At 41.1% G+C, this 21,874-nt stretch overlaps 3 protein-coding genes across 11 annotated transcripts; 2 read left to right on the forward strand and 1 right to left on the reverse strand.

Moving 5' to 3' along the window:
• The first annotated feature begins 1,917 nt into the window (after positions 1-1,917).
• LOC133917392 (splicing factor U2af small subunit B-like) lies at positions 1,918-5,492 on the forward strand. 3 transcript variants are annotated; one of them, XM_062361302.1, is made up of 3 exons: positions 1,918-2,181; positions 3,569-4,056; positions 4,375-5,492. In XM_062361302.1, the coding sequence occupies exon 3, from the start codon at positions 4,405-4,407 to the stop codon at positions 5,242-5,244; it is 840 nt and encodes a 279-aa protein (XP_062217286.1). In that variant the 5' UTR covers positions 1,918-2,181; positions 3,569-4,056; positions 4,375-4,404; the 3' UTR covers positions 5,245-5,492. The 3 variants fall into 3 exon arrangements, with proteins under 3 accessions (XP_062217286.1, XP_062217293.1, XP_062217279.1); XM_062361309.1 differs by having other exon boundaries at positions 3,569-3,824; XM_062361295.1 differs by lacking the exon at positions 3,569-4,056.
• A 3,347-nt stretch (positions 5,493-8,839) lies between these two features.
• Positions 8,840-18,134, forward strand: LOC133917412 (probable E3 ubiquitin-protein ligase ZFP1). Of its 6 annotated transcripts, none has more exons than XM_062361340.1 (6): positions 8,840-9,154; positions 14,873-15,741; positions 15,945-16,294; positions 16,553-16,654; positions 16,743-16,907; positions 17,641-18,134. In XM_062361340.1, exons 2-6 carry the CDS (start codon positions 14,955-14,957, stop codon positions 17,788-17,790), a joined length of 1,554 nt encoding a protein of 517 aa, XP_062217324.1. In that variant the 5' UTR covers positions 8,840-9,154; positions 14,873-14,954; the 3' UTR covers positions 17,791-18,134. The 6 variants fall into 6 exon arrangements, with proteins under 6 accessions (XP_062217324.1, XP_062217330.1, XP_062217299.1 ...); XM_062361346.1 differs by having other exon boundaries at positions 16,556-16,654; XM_062361315.1 differs by having other exon boundaries at positions 8,841-9,154; positions 15,942-16,294.
• A 98-nt stretch (positions 18,135-18,232) lies between these two features.
• On the reverse strand, positions 18,233-21,642 carry LOC133917451 (ras-related protein RABA1f-like). 2 transcript variants are annotated; one of them, XM_062361361.1, is made up of 3 exons: positions 20,916-21,642; positions 20,422-20,669; positions 18,785-18,996 (listed from the first exon to the last, which is right to left on the reverse strand). In XM_062361361.1, exons 1-3 carry the CDS (start codon positions 21,137-21,139, stop codon positions 18,932-18,934), a joined length of 537 nt encoding a protein of 178 aa, XP_062217345.1. In that variant the 5' UTR covers positions 21,140-21,642; the 3' UTR covers positions 18,785-18,931. The 2 variants fall into 2 exon arrangements, with proteins under 2 accessions (XP_062217337.1, XP_062217345.1); XM_062361353.1 differs by lacking the exon at positions 20,422-20,669 and having other exon boundaries at positions 18,233-18,996; positions 20,916-21,619.
• Positions 21,643-21,874: the final 232 nt, after the last annotated feature.

Below are 21,874 nucleotides of genomic sequence, written 5' to 3' on the forward strand. Positions count from 1 at the left end.
GCGACTACGCGCGGCGCTGTTGATTCAGAACCAGGGCCACAGCAAACAACGAACGGCCTTCGGCAGCGGCATGGCACGCCCCGTGTTTGTTCCTCAGACAAGAGTGTGTTCGGCGACGAGCTGCACGCCTGCACTGCGTATCGTCCGTGTCGTGTGCTTGTGCCACCTGAAGAGAACCTGAACCGCGCGGCAGCCATTAGGATCTCGAGCGGCGGCGCGGAAGCAAGGGTCGGCTCGCTGTTGGCACGGATCAGCAGCGGAAAGTAGCGGACTACTAGCTGCCGCAACAAAGGCCCTGGCGCGGCGGCGAATGCGGACGCGGGCCGTGCGAGTGCGGCTCAGTTTCGCTGCGGTATTGCGCAGGCTGCTCGAGATGCAATAGTTGGCCTGCTTGCTTATTTTTGCGTTTTGGGATGGGAATCTGTTGGAACTTGGAAGGTTGAACCGAATGTTTATTTATTTGGAAGGTTGAACCGAATGTTTATTTATTTTTTTTAAGCAAAATTTGTTTTTGGACATCTGGTCTTTGCTAGAAGACACCAGTTTTTTTTTTTCATCTTTGCTATCGGATATACTTAAAAAACTGGTTATTTGCTAGTCCCAAGACTGATTATTTGCTAGTGGACAATATAACATTAAAATATAAGGTTTTGCTGATTATGAGGTAAAAACATTCTAGAATGACCCTAATACCTTTTGACCCACTTGGACCATGTGTCATTCTGTCTTATTTCTTTTCTTTCTCATCTTTGCTCCAAACATACACATCAACGACCATAGCATCTCTTGTGCTTGCGGCCATGTAGATGTGGAATTGATAGGCTTACTCCAGCACGCATAGGCTACATGCTCCTCTAGTCAACCGCGGCTCTGGCTTGGATGGCATATGAGTCAGCGGTCCTTGAGACATTGTAGGATAACAAAGCGATGGTGCCACGACCTGTGTGGCTTCCACATAGAGAGAGAGAGGAACACGAGTGAGTACGTCGATTATGCACTGCAATTGCACACGGGGACACAACAAGAGGAACATGAGGGAGGAGATGGAATGGAATTGTGGTTTATTTCCAGCCGTGCGACATTGTGCTCCCATTTTGATTCGTCCAGATTGATTCATGAGAAGTTAAGACAACAACTGAATGTCCATAATATTGGATCTAGCTGACGACTTCTATCTCTTTTTTCTCGTCGAGGATTGGTTGGAGTTGGAGAGGAGGACCCCCTGGGAAGATAAGGACGAGCACTTGGGAGGGAGCATGGGATTGAAGACAATAACAACACGTGGCCACATATTCGCAAGAGGGAAACGTAGGGTATGTTTGGTTTTCTTTTTCCTACACTGGCTCACTAGCCTTATTGAATAAGGTTAGACAAGGCAAATGTTGTTAGAAAACAGAGTCAATTTAGCTCTTCCTTAAAAACAAAAAAATTATTATCCATCTTATATAAATTCAAATAAAAAATCAAACATGTTTATTTGCCCTCTAACCTCGTTAGACAAAGTTAGACTAGAGTGATTAAAGAAACCAAATATATCTATAGGTTTTATGGCGTTTCTCTCTTCTCACCATATATAAAATATTAGCTTAATGACAGAGGTGTGACGATATCTAGGAGCAATAACTATTTTTTTAGTAGGGGCACAAAAAATAAATGTGTAATAGTCTAATTTCAATTTCTATAAACAAGAAAAACGTAAAGCTACAAATTAAACCTAAGTATATAATCCTCTTAGTCCAATCAATTATATTAATTTTTAAATATTTATAAATCTTTTTTAGAAAAAAAGGACTATCAAATTTCCTATTGTAAAAGATGGTGATAAGTAAAAATAAATGGAGGTAGTATTATTAGTTGCGCTAAAGAAAACCGGTGGGTATGGTTCACCTATTTGCACCGCTAAAAACGCGAAATCGAAGCAATTGTGAACCAAGCGAACGAGCCTTTTTTTTTTCCCACAGCCCAAAGCCCCAAACTGCCCTAGAGTCGCCTTGCGTATTCGTTCCTCCTCTCCACCTCCTTCCTCCTCGCCGTGGCGCCGCCAAACACGCCTCGGTCCAGAATCCCAGATCCAGGCATCCTTGACCACCGCAACCGCACCTCTCTTCCTCCTCCCGTGGGCGTCCTCGTCCCCCCCCCTGGACTGTCTAGGAGTGGAGATCCATTTTCTTCTTTTTCTTGGTAAGGAAACCCTATCTTGCTAGATTGCTTGGACGGGTCGTTCGTTATGTTCTGCATAATCTTTTGTTTGGGATGGAATCCAGTTGTTGCGGATTTGTTTGCTGCGCGGTGTAGTAGTAATATAGGTTTACGTTTCAAAAAAATTGGGGATTCAACTGAACATAGTCATTCGCTGCTATTGTGAGCGCTGCTGGCTTGCTGCTTCAAGCTGGGAACTGGCGGTGTTTGTAAGCATCGGTGATGCGATAGAGTTTTGGAGAATCCTTGCACGTCCAGACAGACAGGGCTCTTCGGATGAGCTTACGAAATAAAAGAAAGCACGGCCTGGTTTATGGCAATCGTAAATAGACGAAGTGGTGGTTTTTCCTTTCCTTTAGGATCTATGCTTTTCATGGCTCTTTTTCTAACGTGGATGACGGGTTTCAAATAGTGGATCAGTTTCTTAATAGCCTGTTTTTAAGTCCATACCGTAGTGTGAGCGCCATTATTGGATTTGGAGTATCTCTTTCAAGCCCGCACATAATGGACAGCGTGTGAATACCCAAAATTGTAGTCATTTTATTTCTATATTTTCATAGATAACCACATAATGGAAAAGATTCTTCAAGAGTCTCTGGTCCCAGAAGCCCGTGATAAATGGGTCCTCAAATCAAATGGTAGTAAGAGAGTATAGGTTTAGCTCCCTCGTTAGCTTACAGGTACAAAATTGACTGAAATAGTTTGCGTTGTTGAGTGAGAAGTTCCATGAGAGATACAGTTTCAGCCGTAGAATAATGCTAAGGAGTGATGCATTTTGTCAGTCATATGGTTTGTGTGCCTGTCTTTGCTGTATACAGCTTACTATAAGTCTTATTTGAGGTGGGCTTGTTTTACTTTGCCAGTTTTGCCTGTCGAAGTCTGTCTCACAGAACTATCTTAGTCAGTATCGTGTAACCAAAATCTTGTTGTGGATTGCCCATCTGATTAGGGACGTTTCAGTAATTTTAAGCCTTGATAACTATGCCAGCATCTTGCAATTTTCAGCTGTAGCTTATGGCTGATTGGTTGTGATAGATATGGTGCTATCAATTTTTACCACTGTTTTAAAAGGTGGCTCCTAGCTCACCGAGTCACTTGGAGCCACCATGCCGCCTAGCCACTAGGTGCCACCCGCACAGTGCCTGGTGTATCTAGAACACTATTTTTAGTGAGCAGGATTGTAAGTTATATCTTATATCATGTTTGCATTTTTTGTACAGCGACACTGTACTTCAATGTAATTGTATACATTTTTTGGGGTAAGTGTTGTTTTTACTTAACATTAGTATTCTTGGCACTACTAGTATATTTATTTATTTTCCTGGTTGTTTTACTTGATTAGATTTTAATGATCTTAAATGGTGTGCAGATTAGGTTTTTAAAATGGATGAAATATAATTCTTTGTCGGGCGGATATAACAAGGCCTACCTGAGGAGGAGGTGTTCTTGTGCAAGGCGAAAAATTGATTTGCTTTTGTTTTCTATTTTTTGGCCTTTTGGCCTCTTTGCAGTTGCAGGGACAGGGACAGTAAACGCTTTAGTGGGGGACACTGTATCAGTACATCTTCTTTATGCAGTTGCAGGGGTTGTACCTTTGGTGTTAAAGTGTTAACTACTTGAACAGGGTGCATATTTAGGCTAAGTAACAGACCACAGATATTTATTAATGCTCTGCAATAGGAGAAACATAATATTCTTCTGTCATTTACTTTTATGCTCTTGTTATTCTAATATTAACAGTTTGAGTCAGTGCAGATTAGATCATGAAAAGCGGTTGGAATTAGTGTTATTTTGCAAGAACTTGAGATTTATGTCTTCGACTGCAGGTTTTAGTAAGCTCAGTGTTCAAATGAATGGGTAAAGTTACTGGATGCCAATCTGTTGTTGATATTAAATAAATAAATAAATATAATCCATGAACGTTGTTTGAATTAGTTTAATTTCTTCCTTTTTGTCCTCTCACACGTGTTGTTACAGCTTCACTCGAATTATAACTCGTGTGTTGCTGATATTTTGTAATAACCACGTTGTCCGTCAAATGTAAGACATTACCTTGCACCTGTTCAATACTCTAAAGCTGTTGTTGGTTCACTAATTAAAGTCTGGGGGCTTTCATATATCAGGGAACTTTCCTCTCAATTTAGAGGCTAATGATTTCTAACATTTGCGCTGCAGGTTTCTAGTCAGCTGGACTAATTTCGAATCATGGCGGAGCACTTGGCTTCAATATATGGTACGGAGAAAGATAGAGTCAACTGCCCATTTTACTTCAAGATTGGGGCTTGCCGTCATGGGGATCGTTGTTCACGCATCCATAACAAGCCAACCATATCGCCAACTCTTGTGCTTGTGAACATGTATCAGCGCCCTGACATGATCACCCCTGGGGTTGATGCTCAAGGCCAGCCAATAGATCCCCGTAAGATGCAGGAGCATTTTGAAGATTTTTATGAGGATATCTTTGAGGAACTGAGCAAGTTTGGTGAGATTGAGAATCTCAATATCTGCGATAACCTTGCTGATCACATGATAGGCAATGTTTATGCCCAGTTCAGGGAGGAAGATCAGGCAGCTGCAGCTCATACAGCCCTTCAGGGCCGCTTTTACTCCGGTCGCCCAATTGTTGTTGACTTCTCCCCTGTGACTGATTTCCGTGAAGCAACCTGCAGGCAATATGAGGAGAATAGCTGCAATCGGGGTGGATATTGCAATTTCATGCATGTGAAGCAGATTGGTAAGGATCTGAGGAAAAAGCTCTTTGGGCGTTCCAGGAGGCCACACAGGGGAAGGAGCCGCAGCCCAAGCCCACATCGTAGGATGGAGGGTCGTGACCGTGACAACTATCGCGGCCGTGATGATTACCGTGGTGGCGGCGGTGGGCGTAGGGGTGGAAGCAGCAGGCATGAAAGGTATGATGATGGAGGAAGGCGCAGGCATGGTGGCAGCCCTCCCAGACGTGCAAGAAGCCCTGCCAGGGAGAACAGTGAGGAGCGCAGGGCTAAGATCGAGCAGTGGAACCGTGAAAGGGAGGAAAAGCAAGGGTGAATCCCTTCAAGGCTGGCAAAGCAGGCGTTATCTATTAAGTGTCAGGTCGTTTGCTGGTACCGTTCTATGCTATGTGTGGGAGTTTGCTATGTTGTCATGACTGTGTCCGACTCCGGTAATTTGTAGGCCAAGGATTCTAATTTATTTCACCGCATGAGACACTGAAATCGACATTTGTGTGTTGCCAAAGAACCTTTTGTCAAGCTGTCCTACATTTCGCGCCATTCTACAATACTCCTTTTGAATTATGCCTTTATGTTTACCCATCTGCTTGGCTTGTCACTTATCAACTTATGACTACTTGTGCAGCGCATTCTAATTTAAGCTACCGTTGTGGTTCTTCTTCTTTTGCCTGATTGGAATTGCTTTACTCAAGAAGTGTTTGTTCTTTGTTGGTGTACTGCGGCCACTGGTGGCGGGCTGTCCAACCAAGAGTACCGCCGGAGTTCTGGAATATTACTAGAATGCTCCCGTTCGGAGCGCACGGCTATCTGCAGAGGCCTGAGGTCGCGGGTCCAGGGCTGCATTGACGCCCTTCGGTGTTTGGTGGTTGGCCGCTGGTGGTCGCACAGAGAAGATTCTCTTCTGGCGTAAAAGGTTCCCTGGCCTACGTGCGGAATATCCCAGGAATAAGCCGTGTTACAATGTTACTCGAGTTTATCGTGGCAGTTCGTAAGATTTTGTGCTACTTTTGACCTGACCTCCGCTATGCGATTTTCAAGTGACTCGGAGGCGCAAAATCACTCGAGATTCGTCAGAGCCTCCGAGACGCGAAATCAAATGGCTCGGACTTCAGAAACTTTTTGTTGCCTGCTTCAACTGTTGTGGCCTCCGCTGATCTGATCCAAGTATGGTGCGAAGCCGATCTCAGATGCTTTGGCTGCCTTCTTCGGCGCAAGCCAACTCACAGTTATCGGTATACTAGGTAATTTGTTCTGGTTGTGTCCCTTTGATTGCCAGTGTGCCATCGTGGTATGGCTTGAAAATTAAGCGATATAATCCAGCCGTTCAGAAATATTATAGGTATTTATTTTGGACACAGTTTCCAAAATTAGATTTTAACAAAAGTTTTCTTACAGAATATATCATTTATATCTACAAAACCTATATAATTTGAAATCATTTTGAATTATAAATTTAGCTGTATAATTTTTATGTATTAAACATTCTTATAATTTAATTAAATGCTAATAAAAATATATAAAGTTCAATTATTTAAAAAATAAATACGTCTATGATTTTTAATTGGATGAAGTATGCATTAACGAAAGCCATGTGACTTCCAGCATGAGATGGATTCGTTTCCTAAGCAATGACAATCGAAAGCAAATTCTATAAGATTCTACTAGAATGATTCTCATAAGATTCCATACATATCATCTATTCCGTGATTCAATGGCTGAAATAAAAAGAGAGAAGAAGTTGACATGTAAATGAGAATTTTTTTTATAGGATATAATCTTATAGAATTTACTCAAATGGCTTACGAACCTAAAATGTTTAGTAGCATCTTTTGGTTGAAACGTGGTCGTTTACGAAGCCGTGCACACTTTTTTATGAAAAACATAATTTCATAAAGAAAAAACACATTTTCTATGCTATCCTTTAAATGATTATCGATAGCCACAAATTTTTAAGAGTAAACATCACTCAAGAACCCACGTCAAAGCGTGTTCGCTGAGTAGAGGTGAGGGGATAACGTATATTCCTTCCGTCTCAAAATAAATGATGTTTTAGCCCCTTCTATCATATTCAAAATACATAATATTTTACGATTTTGAATTAATTTTAGTCTAAATTTTTCAATCTTACCCCCTTCATTAATTAATTTTTTTTCTCAATACAAGTCTTATTCCTCACATAATAAATAATATTAATAGAGGGTAAGATAGTTATTTTTATCTTTCACCTCAATATTTATGTTTAACTCTAAAACACCATCTATTTTGAGATAGAGTGAGTAGTATATAGGGCATCTCCAAGATTATAGATAGTGCTAGCTCTTATTACTGTAGGTGTGGAGAGAGAAAAAATGAGTAAAGTGGAGATAAGAGCTAGCTTCTAGCTCTTATTTTACTGACGTGGAAGGGAATCTTAGAGAGTTAGGTCTTGATGGAGAGAAATTAAGACATAACTCTAAGTATTGTAAGGAATGAAGAATTAGAAACAGTGAGACCCATATAAATTTTAAGAAATATGCTGAGAAAAATAAGAGATAGTAGCTAGTTATAACTGATAAATTGTCACAAATCACATGGGCCTTGATGGATAACAACCTACAACTACCTACTATATTGTTGCGAGAAAGAATTACTTGTTATTATTGTATGCCCTTTCTTTTTTTACTATTCACAATATTGGATCATTTTGACCAATCTAGGTGAATCTAAAAGGCTTATCTTACGGCAAGTGCAAAAATTAGGAGACATTTGAAAGAAATTTCTCAAGGCTCAGTGAAAAAATGGCAACTAAATATCACCCAACTTTCTGCAAGGCTAGGTAAATATGTAGCCATTCTCCTAACTACAAACCAACTAAAGTATGATTAATCACTACGGAAGTTTTTAGAAACTAACACATTACATTAAAGAAAGTAGTGACAATTGAAAAAACCCACTACTCTTGTTGTTATTACAAGCTTGCCACTAGAAAATTACAAAAATATCATTAAAACTGTCATTCGAGTGACATCCTTAAAAAAAATAAAAAACCAAAGAAGTATTTGCAAATACCCCAAGAAAGTAACCACTGAATGAAAAACCATTATTCTTATTTATTTTTAAGGAAATTCTTGTAATCTTATTGTTTAAAAAATTTCGATGAAAGACAAATGGTGCTAGTTGAAACAGACGTTATCGTCGACCACATCTTACAAAAACTCAAGTAAGAACAATCAATTTCTCTACATTATCGGAAAAGGATGAATTTACACCCCGGCACAAAAATGCACATGAAGTTCCTCTCCACATAAGATCACACACAGAAACAAAATAAATGCGAACGCGTTATGGTTCGCTCGCAGTGGGTGGCCGGGTTGGGAGTTCGATTTTGGTTTTCGTTCATGCCAGAGATTAAATTTCTTTTATGAAGCGATTTTTTTTACACTTTTTCTTTAATGGTTCTGGTTACGAAGTGATTTTTAAGTTTATTTTTTTAGGACGAGATTTTATCTCATTTTTCTTTACCCTTTGAAAAAAATTATTAAAGATGAGAGAAAATAAAATAAAAATTAAAAAGAAGAGTAGAATAAAAAGAGAACGAAATGAAGTAAATATAATTAGAGATAATCTTATTTTTCAGGTTAGATCTCTTCACGTGTTAGGTAATTGTGTCCAGACCACTCTAAGACAAGCGCGTGAGTATAAATATAAGCTGTATATGTATATCTTAGCTCATGTACAGAGAAAGTGTAGATAAGTATATGTATGTGATGTGAGTATGTAACGAGTTCAAATACTCTAACTTATACTTGGAAGACGAGACCTTTAAAAAAAAAAAATAAGCGTCACTCCCTCCCTCTCTCTTCACCTTTCTCTCTCACACATAAAAAAAAGAATTAAAAGAGAGCCAGAAGGATAAAAAAGAGACCGCAAATGATATATCCCCTTTTGCCTCTTGCTCCGTTCCTCTCCTCTCCGTCCCCCTTCTCTCTCTACCACCATTCTTCTCTCTCTAAAAAAAGCTTCTCGAGCTTATAAATACAGGCCCCTCCCTCCCGGTGCCAGTTCCATCCCCCCGATCCCCTTCCCCTACCCGCCGATCGCCCTCCGCTCGCCCCACCGCGGCGGGCGATCGCTCCTACCCCCACGCGCGATTCCGAGGCGAAGCCCCCCCGCCCCCCAACAGATTCTGGCCGGCCGGCCGGCCGGCTCCCTCCCCGCTTCGCCGATCGGATCGCGTGCTCTCCGAGGTGACGATCTGCGAATTCTCCGCATTTTCTCAGTTTCTTTCCTCACGGTTTGCTCGGGCTCGATTGCCTTGGGTGGCCGCGAAGGTACCATCTACCTGGGCGTCAGCCATGCACAAGCGGTGTGGGGGAAGGAATTGGATTCGGGGGTCGTGCGATTTGAGTGCCCCGTACGGCACTGCGTGCGAATTTCGTCAGTTTTTCTACTGTGGAGGGGTGACTGTTAGAATATAACTGTATAGGGATACCAGTGTATGGGCATTCGGTTACTTCTGCTCGGGATTGTGGGTAGTCTTTTCCGTCTCTGGTTAGTGGCTAAACTTTAGAGAATGTTGGATTTGCCTGTTCTGGTCTGCTTTATGTGCATATGCGTTTGGTTGGCGAGGAGAACTTTGTTTAGGCTTGTTAGCATTTTTTTTAATGTTTTTAGTAGGCATTGGGGGGCTAAAGGGGGATGCATTCGTGACATTGAAGTGCGTGGTTAGTGCGTTAATTATGGCCTTTTATTGTGTATTTGCATGCTATTTTTGCATGTGATTAGTGCAGAGAAATCTGCTGAGAAATGTGGACCTCTTATTAGTTCAAGTCAGGTATGCTGAAATTATTGTGAGTTTGTTGGATGTGAACTTTTTTTTTTGTGAAAATACTAATGATAAACGGAACGGGGAATACTTTCCAGCAAATTTTGGTGTGGTTGAGTCCTTGGTGGGGTTTGGGATGTTGCAGTTGTGAACTTTTCTTGTGTGGTGGGTAGCTATTTGGTTGGTCGTTTTGGAAATATGATGCCTTTTGGCAAGTGAAGCAGAAGTTTACACTTGTTGTTTCATGACTAAAAGTTGCTACTAGTGGATTAGAGAGATGATTAATATACCTATAGGGTTGTATCGATATCCTGGAACTTTTTAATTTGTGTTTTTGCACTGATACCACTGTGAGAATATTTCTTGTGGATGGACTTTCTGGTTCGTTACTGGTAATTATGATATAGTTTTAATACAATTTTAGTTGACCATGGAGATTTTCTTAACACAATTTGTTTTTTGGATGCAAACGTGTACTTGGATGGGCATTTGTTTTCGAGCTTCTTTGGTAGTGCTTTAGTTTGTATCACGTTTAGATAGGGATATGAGTAATTTGGGCTATACTGTTGGATCATTGAGGGGCATGATCGCTGATGTACAGTCGTCTAATTTATTTATTTATTTTGTGAAGTGGAATCATGATTAATTGGTCAATAAGCTCAAAATGCTAAAATGTTTATTCACAATAAATTACAAGCGCTCTTTTGATTGTAGCTTCATTTATCTTTCTATATTTGGCATTGGAAATTGCAATACTTGTAGCCATTGTTTCATAGGATGATCTGTATAATAATTAGATTCATCAATAGGATAGTAGAACAACTGTACTGTTCTCCATCCACCTGGGAAGGTTGTGCTTTCTGGTGTGCTTATTGTCTTTATCTACTTTCCATGAGTATTAGCTTCCTATGCATTCTGCTTATCGGTGTGATGCGATCAATTTCAAAAGAATAAATATTACGAAGCCATTTTATATTCTTTTTGCTAGTTTAAATTTCCATCATGTTATGTGCATATGAAGTTTCCCAACTCCCAAGGGTTCCATTTTAAATCCATAAGTGCAGAAAAGTTGTTGATCTCATTCACTCTATTTTGCTGTCAACACTATATAAATGTTTTGTTGCGATATTTTCTTATGCGGAACCTATATGGAATGGGTTGTAGGGATTTAACCATACAACAAGCTGTTTGTTGAGACTGAAACAATCAGAATTGGATTGGGTGAATGGATTTAACCGTACAGCAGGCTGTTTGTTGAGTTTATTTGGTGAGAATGAAACAATCACAGAAAATGTGGCTCTAACCATGTAACAAGCTGTTTTTTTTTTGAATTTTTGGCATCATCAAATCTTGCCACTGGCATTTAGATTAGTCTCTGTTTGTGACTTGTGTATGTGCAAACATTCGCTCGTCATGAAACATTCCGTTTTTTGGGGTCTGATATGTTCCAAGCAAGTCTTTACTTCTGTACAGGTGGCATATGTTATTCTTTATTTATCCTTGAAAACTTTGTTTTATTGTTCCATATCCAGATAGGAAAATATTCAAGTTATTTTTTGTCTAAATCTGTAATATTTATATATACCTTATATGCATGAAAAAAATTGTATGTACGATCTGATTGCATTCAGTTGATATTGATTGCGAGGCTCAAAACTGCTACAGCTTAAAGTTATTTATGAGCAATTAGTCTGGCATAGGTATATCTGTTCTAAATTCTGAATTGCTGGTGCATTCGTTGTTTCTTTAGTTACCTTAGCCTTTTCTCTCAAAATGCAGGAAGCATTTTTTTTTAAAACACTCGGAAGATCTGTTTCAGTCAGAAGAAGTGGTTTCCTGCATCATTTTTTATTTTTCGATAATAGCTTGCAATGTTTATCTAACGTTTATGAAGAAACAGTTTTTTTTATGTCTAATGGATTTTTAGATAACATTTCTGGTGGCATTGGATTCATGTTTGGAACGGTCAATGCTACGCATTGTTGGTCTCGAATTTAAGAAATATATGGAAATCAATCAAAAGGACAATAGTTTGAGGAATTTGACTGGGAAATGTAGCAGTAATAAGACTATTAGAGGTTCTCGTGGAGTGGAGGTCTGGAGGATACAAGTGAAGCGTGCTTATTGCTTTGGAGAAAGGAACCAGGACAATCTACATTATTGCTTGTGCCTTGGAAGGCACAGATCTGAACTGGTGACTGTCTATTGAAAATTATGTTAACACTGCCACTGTTATCTGCACTATATGCAGTAAAAAAATATCAACCCTTATGGCTGAAATGGAAATGCCTATATGGTTTGCATACTTTTCTCATGCTTCTCGTTTAGATAAAGAGTTAGTACTTGTTTGTGCTTGAGTTTACCTATGAAGTTGCAACTAACAAAAGGTTAATCGGAGAAAACTTCAACATATGCTAATTTTTGACATATTTTGCCCCTGTAATTCTATACTCAGCTCTATAAATGCCACCAGCAGTAATCGTTTGATTGAGGCACTCGATTGAAAATGTTCCCAGAGAAATCAAATTGACAAACATTTACCCAAAAAAAAAGAACTTGCTAAAATGACGTCCACTTTGAACCAAGGTAGTATCTCTTTTTTATTTAATGACTATTAAGAAGTTGCACTCAGGGTTCCAAATCCTGACATGGAATCACCAGGAACCGGTTTTACTGGATTTCTTCGACCTGGCCCGGATTCGGTAAACCATCCAAATTAAACATACCACAAATGGAAGTTTGAATTTCGGGTTACTATAAAGATGTGATGCAGTGTTACTGAACTTTAGGAAGTGATAGCTTTTGCATGGCTGCATGCATGTAGTGGCCATGCTTGATTATGAGGATCATGGAAGTTCTTGTGTTATATCAGTAGTTGCATGCATGATTGGCTGGGTTGCTATCAAGGGCAAATAATTTTGAAATTTGGACATGGGAAGGAAAAGTATTATCTCTTCCAGTTGAGCATCCCTTTTAAAAAAAATTCTAACTTTCTCTCCTACCCTACAGAAAAAACCACCAAATAATTAATTCCACTAGTTGTGATTTTAACTTGTAGACATAAACGGATAAACCAGCAGGTATAAAGCTGGTTCCCTTCGGGAACCGGCCAGAAACAGCTACCAGCCATAGAGCAAGATTTTCTACTCCATCAAATTTTCAAACCATAGTTGCACAATGTGGTTTCAAGGTGTCTTTCTAAGCTTTATAGGACCTCACCGATTCCACCTTTTCATAATGTCTTGCCTTATCTGTTTAATATGGAAAAGAATAATCATTTATATCTATATGTATTATCCGTGCTGCTTATCTTTGTATTCTTCCTCCCAAATGTTCCGTTCATTCACTCTATCTGGTACCTTTGATTGTGGAGGCAATACTATAGTGGTCCATAGTATGTGTGAATGCATACCGCTGGTTATTAGCAGTGAACTGACTGGTGCTGGATTGAAGGCTTACTGTTTCCGTTTCAAAAAGGAAATGATTTATTGTTACAATTATCTATATGTATTGTAGTGACGGCTTCCTTGTGCTTATTATGCAACTTGCATAAACTCTAGGCTGTATCCATGGTTTTGTTAGTCTTGCCCTTCCTCTCATGAGATCCATTCCTTCTCTTTACCTTGCACGCTCTGCTCTCTGAAAGCCAATACTAAGCGCTCAGCAGTAGGTAGAAAGTGCTTATTTCCTGCTGGTTACAAGCATTAACCAGACTGGTGCTGTACTGAGCACATTGTTGATGAGGGTTGGTTGCTTGGCTGGGAACTGGCTGAATACCAATGGGGTTTTCTTTAGCTTTTGTTGAAGCTAACTCATTTGAAATCTACTGCCATCCAATGTTTCACAATGAGAAACAACTTGTCTTGTGATTACTGGCACTGCAAGTAGCTGGAAACATCACTGTTTGTGGACTCAGTTCGACCCTCAAGAGGATTGGATCCATCCTAGAAATGGTGATAGGATATCACAGCCACATTGCCCGTGATTGAAGAGATCCACTCGGAAGTTATCTATTGGCACGGTAAAACCAAGCAGACGAGGTGACCATTGTCGCATGCAGCACGGTTCTGTCAGTTACCAATATCCACGCAAGTGAGCAAAGCATTGATGGCTAAGATAACTTGGGCAGCTCACTCGTCGCCCATGGCACTGTCGGATTTTTATCTTGAGTTGCTAGAATTAATTTTACTGGAGTCAATTGCTCATATTTTGATCTAACTTGGTTAAGACAGCCCAAAACCAAACTGGTCATTAACTGTTGGTTCTCACTGGGCTGATCACGTCAATTATTGGTTGTTAATCAGAGGTTTTTAGAACAGCTGTTCACCTTGTCAGATTGCTGGATCCTCCTTTCTACCAGTATCCTTGTTGGCCCTTTACTAAAAGTATTATTTTCTTGCCTTTAATGATACACCTCTCCTCATGGGTGTGCTTTATAATAGCAGTAATTATTGTTCCTTGGCATTGAGGCCAGACTTTTTCCGCTCATTATAACCCACTACATGTGACTCTTGCATCTTTGAATCACACGCATTGGATGAGAAATGAGAGTGACTGCTGTAGACTATATTTATTATCTCTGAACTTTGACAGTCCATGTTGTTCTGGTTGATATGTAAATGATGGATGTGTCTTTTAGTTATGCTTCTGTTGCCAAGAAATCATTTTGGTTCACTTTTGGCCCTGACATTGACGTAATATAAAAACCATTACTCTTTTGGGTTCGAGGTTGATTGGATACATCATGCAATGCTAAACAGATGATGCATTGCTGCATTTATTGAAGTTCAGAGACAATCCTCAACTCTCACTGCATCTGTTGAATATGTATTCATATGCACTATGTAGTGCTAGGTTACTTGAGTAAGATTTAATTAGCACTGTTCCTTGTGAATTACCTATAGCTGGTCGTCATTACCTGTCTATGTTCTGTGCAAAAACTTCTTTATATATATATATATATTTATATATAACATTACCTTTTTAACATGTAAGTACTACAATGTTCATGCCCTTTACCATGAAAATCCTAAACCTAACAGCTTTGTTACATTGCAAGTCACATTTTGTTACATTGCAAGTCATGAAAATCCCAAACCTAACTTGAATTAACTTGATCTTATTTTCAATGTGATATCAGGTAGAGGTGATGATAAAGCTTAGTTGTTGACTTAGCTTTCCTTAGTTATTTCTTGAAGCTAAGGGAAATAATAATTGGCGTTATGGCATTTAGAAATATGGTATGCCCACCCCAAGTCATTGATCTTGCATCTGAGAGAGGGCAAGCTCGTGGAGGCAATGGTGACATATCCGATCAAGGTGCGCAACATGCTATCAGAGTTGTAGGAAATGCGATGAACATTTGTCTCTCCGACATTCAAAGTTACTCTGATGTGAGCATGAATCATCAGCATCAGCCTGTTCATAACTCACCACCAAATATAGGTGTTGATTCTGGTTTTGTCTTCGCATCAACTATGTACAATCCATGCATGTCATCAACATCTATGAACAGATATGCTTCTCATGCTCAGAGCTTTGGATCGGGGAATTTACCATTGCCTATAAACCTAGTCCCAGGAAGTATGGATGAGAGTGGCAGAAATGACAATATTGGTGAAAGTGGTAGAGGACACATTAAAAGGAAAAATGCCGCAGTTGCTGGAAGCTATCATTTTCTTAATGGATTTGCAAGTTCAAGCTCATCTTCTCATGCACCTCAGAATCCTACACTTAGGCCTTGGGATCCTTCTTTTGAACCAAATGTTTCACCTAATGTTGTACCGTTCAACCCATCAGAATATCACAGCCACAGCAGTTGGCCATCCTTAGAAGGATCTTCCATAGCTGGAACTAATGGGTTCAACTCAATGTCTGTGCACCAAGAATCAGCACAACGTGGCAACTATGCATTTCCAACAACTCAAATTGGCCATTCATGGATGCCCCAGGCTACAAATGGTATTGCTGATGGAGTTCCCTACGTCAATGCAACTACTAATGTTCTAGGTAAGTAAGGGGTTCATGGAATGAATGACAGTTTGCAATCATGAGAACTTCTTCAAAATATATATCTTCCTTTCTATGATAAGAATCAAGATTGTTGCCAAGTGTACCTCTGAACTAGTCGTGGATTAGCTTTGTTTGTTAGAATTACAAAAACCTAAGTCAGTTCACCAGTAAAATGATTTCACACCTTTTACTTTCAGCAGGCAGATTTGCCCATTCAGGAGCCACCGAAATGGTAAATGGAGGCTTTCATGAATACCAGAATGGCCCTTCAACTGTTTGTCGAGGACCTGTACCTTATTTCCATCAGCATGCGATGCATGGCATGCAAGCTCATAATCTCCTTGATCATACTCAAATGCAAGTCCCTTATCAACAATGCCACAATAACGGTGTCTTGAATGGTGGTGTTAATTATTCGGGGAACCGTCTCCACTTAGGTCCACGAATTCCAGTTCTCTTCACCAATTCTGAGCGTACGTTTGGGCCTCCACAGCATCCGTTCCTGACAAATCCAGTTAACCACCGGAACATAAGGATTCTGCCACCTGAGGTAAGTTTACACTTCACTTTATTTTTGCAGTTACCTTTCTGGCTACCTGCTATTGTTGCGAATAAATATATAGGTTTTCCATGTTACATAGTCATTATGCATATAAGATGACACACCCTTGCTGATTTATACCGGCATGTAACTTGTTTCTGCCATTAATACTATATAACAAATAGCTGAAACTTTGTCTTGGCTACATGAATGTTAAGGATGCATATTAATTGCACATTTAGCTCATATGGTTATTCTGTGTCCCAGCAGCATGGCACAATAATGGATTTTTCGAGATTGTATGAAGTGTCAAATGTTGTAGATGAGCATAGAGATATGCGGCTAGATATAGACAGCATGACGTATGAGGTATTGAATGCCAGCTCATTCAGCCCCTTCTGTAAATTCATATACACATTAGCTCTTTTCTGACATGCTTCTTTTGTTTCCACTACAGGAGCTTTTAGCATTAGAAGAGCAGATTGGAGATGTCAATACTGGTCTGAAAAAAAGCCATATTGTAGATAAATTAAGGACTAGCTTATATGTGCCAGGAACATCCAGCATGGCTGATCAGTCATCTAAATCTTCTATGGAGAATGATGCTTGCATAATATGCCAGGTCCTTCTCTTGCACTATAATTAGATACTTTGTTTATTGGAAAATATTTTTTCAGCTGTTAAAAACAATGAATCATGAACCAGCAAGCTGTCCATTGTTTCACTTGTATAAGTTTGCTGACTTGCCTTCCACATGGTCTGAACTTCACACTCATGGATCAAGGTTACAGTTGTAGCTTGAAATAATGATTTACTATGTATCTGTTGATGCTGCAGATGAAAACAGCTAATGCAATATTGTAGGAGCACTTAATAAAACCCAGACTCCTACAAGTTGGGAGTCGGCTCAAATGATTCTGTAGCAGTGGTCCTCAGTTTATGTTTGTTCAGAAATAAACTAGGGATCTGTAGCCTACTTTGACATTATTAAATACTTGACTATATGTGCATCCCATCTGCAAGAGAAATGGTTTCTGCTATGCCTCAAGCTGCTTCCCCAGTATGGTAGATATAGTGTGAAATAAGCATTAGCAGCAGTGATGAAAAGATCTACGATGATCATCATCTGGAATGAAGTGTCGAAGAGTAGCTTTGTCACGTTGGTACATTCACTTGTGCTTCTTTGTGATGAAGGAATTCTAGTCCTGTGAGAGGGAAATAAGTGCTAGTGCCATAAACATGGATTGAGTTTAGAAAAACGATGATTCCATGGCTCATTTTCTACACAGGTGATAGTGTACTTTGTCACTAGCCAATCTCTAGTTCTAAGAAAGTTTGCTCGATGCATCTGGCAGGAGGAGTACCAGGTTAAAGATTGCATTGGAACCCTTGATTGTGGCCACAGGTACCACGCAGAGTGCGTAAAGCAGTGGCTGACAGTAAAGAACTTATGCCCCATCTGCAAGACAACAGCATTGTCTGCCGATAGAAGAAATGGAGAATGAGGAGGAGTAAGGTTGTTTCTTATTTGCTTCGACAAACGTTCAGCTCAATTTTGTATATAAGTGGTAGACAATGGCGCTACCTGTATTTGTTGCTCAGTTGTTCTGATCGGGAGTACTCGGCTTCCTGAAACTGTACAGCCATAACATTTTATCATTTTCTTCAAATGTATTGCTCGGGTTTGCCCCCATGTGTATGATAAGGCGAACCCCCAAAATTTCTTTCATAATGTCATCTCTAGGGTACTTTGTATCTATTAAGTTGGTTCGAGAAACAAATAGAACATATGTTATTCTGTACATTTTTAAAACTTGAGGGACTGAAATGATTCCTATCATTCCCTATAGTGATTGTTGCCTTCTTGAAAGTTTTTTTTTTGCAGAAATAATTGAATGTTGATTATCCGTACTTAATGCAAGATGCATAGATTGAACCCAGATGAAATATGTGAAAAGCACTAGTACTGATTTCTATTTATCTGACAGCTCTAAAGTCGTAAACTGACATTTCACAATTTTGAAGTGTTTATTGCCAAGCAAGTCCTCGACGAATTGATGAATCAAACATGCCGATGATTACAGGCGAGGACAGCGATTGCAAATGCGCAACAACATGCTGCTGCCTCCAATCACACGGTGTCAAGGCCAAGCACCAACCACCCCAGCGCTTGACCGTGTGAGAAGATGTCATCACGATGGCAACAGAACCACGATGACAACACGTTCTGTGGCCTAATCAGCAAAGAGTTGGATGGACCGGGGCAAAAGCTTAATTAAGCCGAGCAGCACCCGCCCGCGTTCACGGGCGAGACCTCGTCCTTGGTGGCGCCGACGTCGATGGTCTTCCCCCTGGGCGGCGCGGCCGGGTCGTCGCCGATGTCGAGCGCGTTCCTGCCCACGACGTGGTAGATCTGGCGGAGCACCTCGGCGAAGGCGCGCTCCACGTTGGTGGCGTCCAGCGCGGAGGTCTCCATGGAGAAGGTGCCGTGCTGCTCGGCGAACGCCCTGGCGTCCTCGGGCGGGACGGCGCGGAGGTGGCGCAGGTCGGCCTTGTTGCCCACCAGCATGACCACGATGTTGGTGTCCGTGTGGTCCCGCAGCTCCCGCAGCCACCGCTCCGCGTTCTCGAACGTCACGCGGCGGGTCACGTCGTACACCACCAGCGCGCCCACCGCGCCACGGTAGTACGCGCTCGTGATGGCGCGGTACCTGGAGCCGAGATGCAGGCAGGGACACGCAAAGAGGATCAGATAACCTGGTATTGCGTGGTGCAAGAAAATTGAAGGACGCGCGAGCAAAATGCACGTGAAGTTAGCTGCCATGAAAAATGTGAGAAACAAGAAAATACGTCCGCGCTTTCAGGTGCTCGTGATGCTCATGAATTGTGCTAAATTGTTCGATTCAATTTGACAGGAATTCCCGGCCGCTATGGAAATCAGTCCTGTGTAACTGTGGGAAGCATGCAAAGTTGCGCGTTGTAGTGCTCGTGATGGCTATGAATCGTGTACTCGTGATGACCATGAATCGTGTAACTTATTCAATTAAATTTGACGTGAATGCCCAGCTACTATGGAAACTAGTCATGTGTTCTCCTTTTTTTAAAGGAACTTACATGGGGCTACCAATTTTATATTAAAAAGAGAAGTTTAAAGCCTAGACGGACAAAAGGAATAAAGAAAAGGCTACCCTGATTACATATAAGGAGCGGACAGTGGTAGGAAGGGAAGGAGAAAGAGCATGTAGCACATGGTTATCGAAGGACAAGTCCCACTCTACGTTGCAGAAAACTCTGTCCAGTCGCTAAGATCAGGTCATGTCTCTTGTTGCTCCTGTTTTGGAGGTGGATTTCATGAAGATCACAGTCATTTAGAGCCAAGCGAAATTGATCTATCAATGTTTTTGTCCTGCTGCCAACTTGGTGAGCACTAGCGGTTTTTAATTACAATTTCAGTTTTATTTGGTTTTTCGTTACATGGTCGAATGCGTCATTTGAATCATTTTCTTTTCTACCGGCAGCATATAATATATGGTATGACTCTCATTCTTTGTTATGTCATACATGTATTTGGTAGGAACACCCAATTCAGAGCCCTATTGTTATCATTGTAATAAATAAAAAAATTGGATTGTATGTGACCAGTAATTTTCAATAAACCTATGCATTATCATATAAACATCTTTTTAAGATATTTGTCATCTTCACATATTTGTGTTTTTTGGTTGATTGCAATTTTGTTACTATCATGGTGCATTCTTCGAAAAGCATTGTCTATTTTGGATCACGTGTGTTACACGTGCATGCTTACTATCGAGCAACATATATGGTATGACTCTCATTCTGTGTTATATCATACATGTATTTGGTAGAAACACACAATCAAAGATGGCTAATATGGTTTATTCCCCTACAAATAATTCAGAGCCTTATTATTATCATTGCAATAAATGAAAAAACTGAATTGTATGTGACTAGCCATTTTCAATAAACTTATTCGTTATCATATAAGCATCTCTTAAGATATTAGTCATCTTCACATATTTGTGTTTTTGGTTGATTAAATTTTGTTACCATCGTGATGTATTTTTTTTAAAACATTATCCAGTTTAGATCGCACATGTAACACACACGCTTACTGGTAAGGTTGAAGTCCCCGAGAACCAGCCACTTCTGCCCTGCCGGTGGTTTAATGTCGCGACTTAAGAAGGCCGGCTTTTGGCTGTCGCGAGATGGTCTGTAGACCGATGTCAGGATGAAGGAAGTTGAGCATTCCTTGACTGACCAAAGCAGAGATGTGGTGATTTCCGGTGGACACGTTCTGGACGTCGATGTAGTTGTCGTCCCACAGCAGGGCGATGGGTGAAGCTGTTCAGCCTGTTGCCCCCTAGGTAGAAAGCACAGCAGCTACATATTCATGGCGTTTGTTACCACTCAATTTCCATATTAATAGCCATTATCAATCTATATACGTTACTAGGAAGCCCTGAAAATGATGCTAAAATCCTAGAACTGCACGCAGCACAAAATAAGAAGGGGACAGAGCAACACAAGCATGTGCTACCAGCAAAGGATCATGGAATAGCTGAAATCTTCCAGAAAAGGATCGAGCACGAGAAGGGCGTAGGCATACCTTTCTTGGCCGGCGGTGTCCCAGATCTGGGCCTTGACGAGCTTGTCGTCGACCCGGACGGTCTTGGTGGCGAACTCGACGCCGATGGTGGACCTGGTCTCGAGGCTGAACTCGTCCCTCGCGAACCGCGACAGCAGGTTCGACTTGCCCACGCCGCTGTCCCCGATCAGCACCACCTTGAACAGGTAATCGTACTCCTCCTCCGGCCGGTATGCCGCCGCCATCTGCCTCCCTCTCTCTTTCCTCAACGGAGACGTGCAAGGCGCGCTGCTTGATCGGTCGGCCGATCGATTGGTTGGTATGATTGAATCGTTTTCGCTTCCCGCGCGCCGGTGCGGGCTATCTAAATAGAGCGGCGCTGGCTTTCTTCTTCCGCCTCCTTCAATTAGAACCTAACCACACGAGCGCGGTGTGGCGCGGCGCGTTTCTTCTTCTTCTTGGTGGGCTGCGCTGCTACTGGGAGAAGGGGGAGGAGCGGGGCAGGGGAAGAGGTCGTCGTGCGTTCGCTGATTGTTGCGTTGCTCGGCGCTGATTTGTTGTATGTATGCGAGTATGGAGTATGAAGTATCTGGAGGTCGCGGCGCGAGGGGAGGGGAGGAGGTTGGAGATTGGGTTGGCACGCGTGTTGAGGTGGACAAAGCTAAGCGGGGCGGGGGACGACAGGGTGTTGTCTCCGTCTTGGTTCCGTCTCGCAGACTGGGCATATGCATGCGTACGCATGTGCCGGGCTTAGGCGTGGACAAAAATTCACCGAACCGCACCGAAATATTTATTAACAGAAAAAACCGAATGTCCCACCCCTAGCCGCTGGCTGACTGGTCTTTGGTAGGAAACTAAGATTTGCAACGGAACATAGATCTGTTTCTATCTTTTAAAAGATTCAATTTTATCTTTTAAATATTTTTGATATTATATATTTGAGATATAATCATTTATTGTAGAATATAAATGAAATAGAA

The sequence above is a fragment of the Phragmites australis genome, chromosome 1, assembly GCF_958298935.1.
Source record: "Phragmites australis chromosome 1, lpPhrAust1.1, whole genome shotgun sequence".
NCBI lineage: Eukaryota > Viridiplantae > Streptophyta > Magnoliopsida > Poales > Poaceae > Phragmites > Phragmites australis.